General features: G+C 36.8%; 2 protein-coding genes across 2 annotated transcripts in view; both read right to left on the bottom strand.

Annotated features, from left to right (window-relative positions):
• Positions 1 to 4,508, bottom strand: part of HELRODRAFT_191089 (hypothetical protein) — a gene marked incomplete at its 5' end in the record, with an annotated part of 13,225 nt that extends 8,717 nt beyond the window's left edge. The window contains 7 exons of the mRNA XM_009016331.1: positions 680 to 856; positions 1,251 to 1,409; positions 1,668 to 1,763; positions 2,040 to 2,195; positions 2,697 to 2,903; positions 3,819 to 3,911; positions 4,409 to 4,508. Coding sequence (XP_009014579.1) covers positions 680 to 856; positions 1,251 to 1,409; positions 1,668 to 1,763; positions 2,040 to 2,195; positions 2,697 to 2,903; positions 3,819 to 3,911; positions 4,409 to 4,508 — 988 coding nt within the window. The remainder of the gene's footprint in view (positions 1 to 679; positions 857 to 1,250; positions 1,410 to 1,667; positions 1,764 to 2,039; positions 2,196 to 2,696; positions 2,904 to 3,818; positions 3,912 to 4,408) is intronic.
• A 313-nt stretch (positions 4,509 to 4,821) lies between these two features.
• HELRODRAFT_170511 (hypothetical protein) overlaps positions 4,822 to 7,975 on the bottom strand; it is a gene marked incomplete at both ends in the record, with an annotated part of 12,250 nt that continues 9,096 nt past the window's right edge. The window contains 5 exons of the mRNA XM_009016330.1: positions 4,822 to 5,046; positions 5,353 to 5,541; positions 5,988 to 6,074; positions 6,520 to 6,694; positions 7,113 to 7,935. Coding sequence (XP_009014578.1) covers positions 4,822 to 5,046; positions 5,353 to 5,541; positions 5,988 to 6,074; positions 6,520 to 6,694; positions 7,113 to 7,935 — 1,499 coding nt within the window. The remainder of the gene's footprint in view (positions 5,047 to 5,352; positions 5,542 to 5,987; positions 6,075 to 6,519; positions 6,695 to 7,112; positions 7,936 to 7,975) is intronic.

Genomic DNA, 7,975 nt, shown 5'->3' with positions numbered 1-7,975 from the left:
GAAGCCCTGCATATGCCGGTGACAGACGGTAGGAAGCAGCGGTCTGTGCGTCGTGTAATTATATAGAGTATTGTAGAATATCTTGTTGTGTGTCTGTGGCGTGTTTGTGGGGTGTTTTCGTGTGTCTGTGGCGTGTTTGTGGGGTGTTTTCGTGTGTTTTTGTGTGTTTGGGTGGTGTTTTTGTGTGTGTTTGGGTGGTGTTTTTGTGTGGTGTTTTTGTGTGTTTGTGTGGTGTTTGAGGTGTGTTTGTGTGGTGTTTGTGTGGTGTTTGTGTGGTGTTTGTGTGGTGTTTGTGGTGTGTTTGTGTGGTGTTTATGTGGTGTTTTTGTGTGTTTGTGATGCGTTTGAAGTGTGTTTGTGTGGTGATCGTGACGTGTTTAGAACGTTTAAATGAGGTTGTGGTTTTGCTTGATTTGAAGTCGTTAGAGTAGTCGGGGGGCAAATTAAAGTAAACTATGTACACTATATTTTTTTTGAAAGGATAACGATCAAATAAAAAATAATTGGTTGTAAAAGCAATTGCAACAATAGGCAGGCACTAGCAACAAATTCAAGGTGTAAAAAAAACGTAACTTCGTCAACGTCACCAACAAAATCAGTACATACAACAACACAACAACAACAACGACAAACAACAACAACACAACAACGACAAACAACAACAACGTTAATAACGAACCGATATCTTCAGGCAATACACACTCTTGTTTGCACTCCTCTTCCGAATTGAACATGTTCCCATTCGTCCCACACCCGCCGTACCAGAAACTCTTGCATTCTCCGGATTGCGAGTCATAGTAGTGTTTGACGACGTGGTCGTTGCAGCTTCCGGGTTCAGATGGTAGGAAGCAGACACCTGAAGATGGGAATGAGTGATTGATTGAATGGCTGGCTGGTTGGTTGATTGATTGGTTAGTTGGTTGGTTGACTGACTGGTTGGATGGCTGGTTGGTTAGATGGTTGGTTGGTTGGTTAGATGGTTAGTTGGTTGATTGGTTGGATGGATGGCTGGCTAGTTGGTTGGATGAGGACGGATGAATGAATACGTTTTTGATAAGCTGGCTGGCTGTGGATATATGATTGAATTTTTGGTTGGCTGGATGGATAAATGGCTCATTAGATTGGTAAACTAGTTAAATGGGTAAATATTATTACCTGATAGACGAATGAATTAATAAATAAACCAATAAAAAATTAACAAATAAATAAATCATTAAAACAACAAAAAATTAAACAAAGGATTTGTAGACCCTTCTTGCGGTGTTGCAAGGGACAGCCGGCATAATGCGGACCAGTGGCCATCGTCATCCCATCCATACAGCATCCATATTCCGTGTCCTGGCAGTTTATTTGGAATGGTTCCTGAGTGACAGGTTCTCTGGAATCCGTCACACGGTTGGGATCGTAAGCTGGGAGTAGGTGTGAGAATGGTAGTGTGAAATTCAGGAATGGGAGTAATGATGTAATGTAATGTAAGTATTGTAGTATTGATGTAATGTAATGTTATTATTGTAGAACTAACGTAATGTAATGTTAGTGTTGTAGTATTGATGTAATGTTTTATTATGTTAGTAATGTGACCCCATGTTAGTAATGTAACGCACTGTAATGTAATGCATTGTTAGTAATGTGTAATTGTTGTCTAACGTGACGTGAAATTTTTTTACCTCCTTCCGGTTCAAGATGGCAGCCTTCAAAATTCGGACCGCTGGCGACTCTCATACCATCCAAGCAGCACCCGTAATATGTCTTGGAGCAATCTACTGATGGTTGCACTGGTTGGTAAAATGTGGATGGTTGGTTGGATGATTGGTTGGTTGGATGGTTGGTTGGATGATTGGTTGGTTGGATATTTGATATGTTGGTTGACTGATACGGTTAACTACGATTGGCTAATTGATTGATTTGTTGAGTAATTGGTTGATAAATTGACTGATTGATTTGTTGACTGATTAATATTTGAGATTAGCCTTTACACTTCTTTCATCCTAAAAAAAACTTTTCCACCCACCAACCAACGAACAAACCAATCAACGAACCTTCGGGACATCCTGAAAAATTTGGTCCCAAGGCGAAGTTATACCCATCCGGACAGCATCCATACTCTGCTTCATTGCAATAAAAGACGTCGTGTGGCCTTGTCGTCGTGTGTGTGCACTGCATTCCGTGTTCAGTCTGCTGGCAGTGTGGCTCTTCTGGATGAGGGAGGGTTTGGTGGGTTGGGGTGGGTTGGCGGATTGATGAGAGATTTATCGATCGATTGATTGAGTGAATGAGTGAATGAATGGATGGATGGATGAGTGGATGAATTAATGAATGAATAACTGAATGAATGAATGAATGGATATATAAATGAATAAATGAATGAATGGAAGAATGAATGAATGAGTGAAGGAATGATTGGATGGACATATAAAAAATAGATAAATTAATACACTTTCGGAAGAATTAGCAAATACGAAAACTTTTTAAATAAATGTAGAGGAATGTGTCATCGGATGAACAAAATAAAAAACCGACCAAAAACTAAATAGCTAAACAAACATACAAACAAAAGAACAAACGAACGAACAAACGAACGAACAAACATAAAAACAAACAAAAGAACGAACAAACAATCAACCATACAAACAAAAGAACAAACGAACAAACATACAAACAAAAGAACGAACGAACGGACGAACAAACAAACATACCGTAGGGACATCCTTCTTGATAATATCCTTGGGCACGCGTGATTCCGTCAGGACAACACCCAAATTGAGAGTAGTGGCAACTCTCGGGGTCTTGCCCACTTGGGATGTGGGTGGGGTAGTCGCATTGGTTGGGGCCCGTTGCTGGAGTTACGCCATCCGGACAACATCCGAATTGCGAAGTTTCGCATGGAAGTTCGTTGTAGATAACTGGTTAGTTAGTTGGTTGTGTATTTATGTGTGTGTCTGTGGTTAATTAGTTGTGTGTATGTATATGTATATGTGTGTGTGTGTGTGTATGTAGGTATTTGGGTAGTTGGCTGGTTGTGTATTTATGTGTGTCTGTGGTTGGTTAGTCGCGTGTGTGTGTGTGTGTTTGTGTGTCTGTACGTGGTTGGTTGGCTAGTTATGTTTGTCTGTGTGTGATTGGTTAGTTGTGTGTGTGTTGTGTGTGCGTTGTGTGTTGGTATGTAGTTAGTTGTGTGTGGTTGGTTGTTGGATTATTCATTCATTTGTTTGTTTGTTTGGTTGGTTATGTGTTGTTCGTTTAGATCATACATTAATTTATTAAATTGTTGGATGATTTAAAAAACTATTGTCTGCCTCTTGAATTGGTTTCTAGGTTGATTGAATGATTGATTTGTTTTTGCTTGTTTGTTTGGCTGACTGGCAGACTTTTACGTAATAACTTTTCTGTACATTATCTAATTTGCTAACGTGCCGTGAAACTTCAATCTATCTATTCATTTATTTATATGCACGTATTATATTATCTTTGACCTAGCTTAAGCGTTTATCCAAGAATCATCCATGTTTCAGAAAATGCATTAATTACATTTGTTATATAACTGAAATTTCAAACTGATTTCATTGATAAGTTGTTACGTGAAATGTTAACTTTTGTTATATCAGATTTCCGAATTCTATCATAATCAATTTTTTTTATGAAAAAAGAAATTTTTTTACGTTTTTCGCATAACGAAGCAACTAATTTAGCAGATAAACAATAACAACGACTAAATATATAATAACAATATTTAAATTTAATTTCCAATTCAATTAACTAGGTGATCTAATTAATTAGAGATCTAATTAATTAGAGATCTAATTAATCAGAGAGCTAACAATTAATCTCAATGCATTGGCAGGTTGAACAGCCTTTGCTATTGACGTAGTAACCAAACTGGCATTTAGTATAACATTTTATGACCGGACAAACTGAGTAAAATCATTATTATTATTATTATTACTATTGTTTATTATGATTATGATTATGATTATTATTATTATTATTATTATTGTGATTATTATTATTTATTATCTCTTAATTTATTTTCAAAGCTAACGACAACAACAACACACGCACGCACGTACAAAGCGCAAGTAAATACGCATTAATTGATGCTAATCAAAATAATAATAATAATATTAATAGAAATAATAATGGGAACGTTAATAGGAAATATTGATAATAAAACGCTACTACTTCTACTACCACTGCCACAGCTGCTGCTACTATCGCTACGACTACTACTACTACCATGGCTAATACTATTATTACTACTACTACAACCAGATATTTCTACAATTATTAAAATTAACGATGATAAAAATTATAATACAACAATAACAACAATAATAATGATAATAACAATAATAATAACAATAACAACAACAACAACAACAATAATAATAATAATAATACTGATACATACCGGTAGGGCAGTGGTGTTCATTGCAGGCCACAGACTCCAGGGGCTTGTTGTATTCCTCGCATTCGTTCGAAACCTCAGAGCCCCTCAGACAACGTACCATTCTTTCCTGGACACCTCCACCACAGGTTTTTGTGCACTGTGTGTACGTGTGTGTATGTGTGTGTACGTGCGTGTCTGTGTACGTGTATGTGTGGCAAATTGTGTGTGACAAATCTGTACACAATGGGTTGTTTATTTGTGTGAATTATGCGAGTTGCAATGAAATTTTGTGAAGGTTCAAATTGTGTGTGTATGTTATGCATGTACGTGTGTATGTGCGGTGTGCACGCACGGTGTGCGAGCATGCGAGAAATAGTTATGAAAAATTGTTATTAAAAACTAAAATTGAAAAATTGCGAAAACACAACTTCAAATTATTGAAAATGTTTCAACATGCTCACCGCTCCAAAGCTTCCGTAGACCCATCTAGGCTTGCATTCCACCTTGCAGTACTGGACCGTCGGTAACTTGGTGCTGGAATCGCATCGGTCCTCGTAGAAGACTTGGATACTGTCGACACCAGCGCCGCCGTGGTGGCGGTAGACGATGCCGCAGAAGACCTCACGAACTTGAGTGCCGATGCCACACTGTGACGAACACTGCATGCGGGAGATTTTTAAGATTGTCTCTCATGTTGGATAAAGTTTAATAAAAATAGAAAGTTCAAGTTAATAAAAATTAATTATTGAATTTAGGTTTAATTCACACTATGGTTTCAAGCCATCACATCATGTTACTCTCAGATCGTAAGTCAAAATTTTAACGAATTATTATCTTAAAGTGTAAACGCGAAGAAACTATAAAATATAATTTAAAGCACATCACTCAAAATTATTTAAATTACACACATTTTAAACAGTTGGCAAGCAATACGGCGCAATAACTCGATTCGAAATAATACGAACCTTGTCCCATTCGGTGGCGAACCAGACGGGCACGTAGTCGCAGGCAATCTCGCTTCTCTGGCATTCCCTCTTAGTGGCTGGCTTCTCGATGCCTCTGCAGTGGTCCTCTGAGACGACGTGCATCAAGCTGTTTGACGGGCTGCAGTGCACTGTTCTGTAGTCGAATTTTTCGTTGCACGAGTTCGTACACTGAATGAAATTATGGATGTCGTCGGTTGAGTTTTTTTTAATTTTAGTATCAACAAATTAAAATTTTTTATGTGCAGTAGAAAGATTTAGCAGGTTATGTAAGTGGCAATTTGATGGTTTTTATTTGTTCCTAAAATTCAAACTGGCTGAACATAAGGACGTATAACTAACTCCCTTGACAAAAAATGTAGGTTAACACCGGACTGTGTTGTGTACTTCAGTCAAAATTATATGTAAAAATGATTGAAGGTTATTAACAGTTAAAAATTGCTTACACATCACAAAATGAAACACAGTAAAATAATAACAAAAACTTGTAAGAGAATACACAGGAAATGGTAAAATGTACTCATGAGGTTTTGGTAAGTTCGTATCGTAGGTTGCTAAATAAGTAAGTGGAGAAATGGAGAAATTGAAAAATGAAGAAATGGAAATCAGCTACTCACCCCATACCAATCTGATGAGACCCACTCGTACCAGGCGCAAGAATCTTGGACGCAATGAGATGTGCGGAACTCTCTCACGCTTACAACCTGTAGAGAAGTTTTCAAATTTTAAAAAATCACTTTCCCACGTGCTGAAATTCAGCGCTGAAATTGAAGTTAATTTTTATTTAACCAAAAGATTTTAGACAGTTTTGTCGGATAATTTTTTCCTCTACTTGTTTAATTCTTATATTTAATCGACGTTAATTATTTTTGTATACAAACCAAATCACATCGTATAAAATGACAATTAAAAAATCAGCACTTTCTTTCTTAAACTGAAAAACTGGCAGTAAATATATGCCTGCCTTAGGCCTAACTCAGAATGACGAGCAATCGAAACGAAAACTAAAATTCAAAATTATCAGAACCACATTCAGTGTATATGAATTTGTAAATTAAATTAACTTAAAACTAGCCATAATTTTGTAAATAAAAGTAATACAACATTAAATCACAAATGAATAAATATAAACTAGTTATTTCCAGCCACCTTTTCTTCTCTCGGAGCTGAAGAATCACATTTCTGATAGGTTGCAGGCTTGGGTTGGGGACATAATTTTTCAAAAGTGCTGATGGTTGTCCTTGTCTCGCTGGGGGTGACCACGCATAGGACCTGCCTGAACATCTCGTTGTTGATGCACTCACCCCAATCCTCAATGAACCACCTTCAGGTGAATATATAATTATGATTAATTTATAATTAATATATTTATAATTAGTTCGTAATTAATATATTTATAGTTAATTTTTAATTAATTATAGTTAAGCTTATTGATAATTACTTTTTAATTGAGTGTATTTATAATTAGTTTTTCAAATTATTATAGTTAGGTATATATATTTTGAATAATTTTTACCATATACAGTTTTTTTAATGTACTACAAACGCAATAAATTGATCCACAAGTAAATCTAGAAATTGCAGCTAGTTAAACTTCATACTATACGTTATCTATTTTTCTCTATCATTTTACGCTATTGCTTTGCATGCTGTAACAGTCTCTGCGTTTTTCAGATTCTGATAATTTTTTTTGAAGAATAATACTCACTCACTCTCATAACCACATTCACTCACGTACTCACTTTGTAGAAATCTCTCTCTCGACGTTACGTCCGTGCTTTTTCATTTCAACTAAATCCTCATCGTATCCTTCCATAGTTCTACATGTAGCGACCTGAGTCGTTATTTGAGTTTCTTCATCATCGTCATCAGAAGATGATGACGATGACGATGATGAGGATGATGATGATGAAGAGTCGTCTGCGACTTTCGGAGCCGTTGTCGTAATGACGTCATCTTCATCTTCGCCGTCGTGATCTGGTGCTTCTGTCACATCGTCGTCGTCGTCAGTTTTACCCCCACCGCTTTCGTCTCCGTCATCGTCACCAGCTTCTTCTTTAGTAGGTTTCTCTTTATCGGGATGAACTATTTCATCAGTTTCATCATCTTCGTCCTTTTTAGCATCCTCTTTGTCTTCCTTTTTATCATCTTCTTCATCATCGTCATCATCTGTTATATCATCTTCATCTTCTTTCGGGCCAACTTTATCTTTTTTTCCATCATCGTCGTCGTCGTCGTCATCCTCTGGTTTACGGTCATCGGGTTTTTTGTCATCTTCATCTTCATCATCATCGTCATCTTCATCAGGTTTTTCATCCGCATCATCAGATTTATCATCATCATCGTCGTCATTGTCACCAGGCTTATCTTCATCATCTTTATCATCCACAACCGGTTTTTCCAAATCTTTTTCGTCAAATTTACCATCATCATCATCATCGTCTTTTCCAGGCTTATAATCATCATCTTTATCATCGTCTCCAGGTTTATCATCATCGTCATCATCGTCATCGTCTCCAGGCTTATCTTCATCATCTTTATCATCCACAACCGGTTTTTCCAAATCTTTTTCGTCAAATTTACCATCATCATCATCGTCTTCTCC

Source organism: Helobdella robusta, assembly GCF_000326865.2.
Source record: "Helobdella robusta unplaced genomic scaffold HELROscaffold_18, whole genome shotgun sequence".
Lineage (NCBI taxonomy): Eukaryota > Metazoa > Annelida > Clitellata > Rhynchobdellida > Glossiphoniidae > Helobdella > Helobdella robusta.
This window is presented reverse-complemented; position numbering and strand designations above follow the sequence as displayed.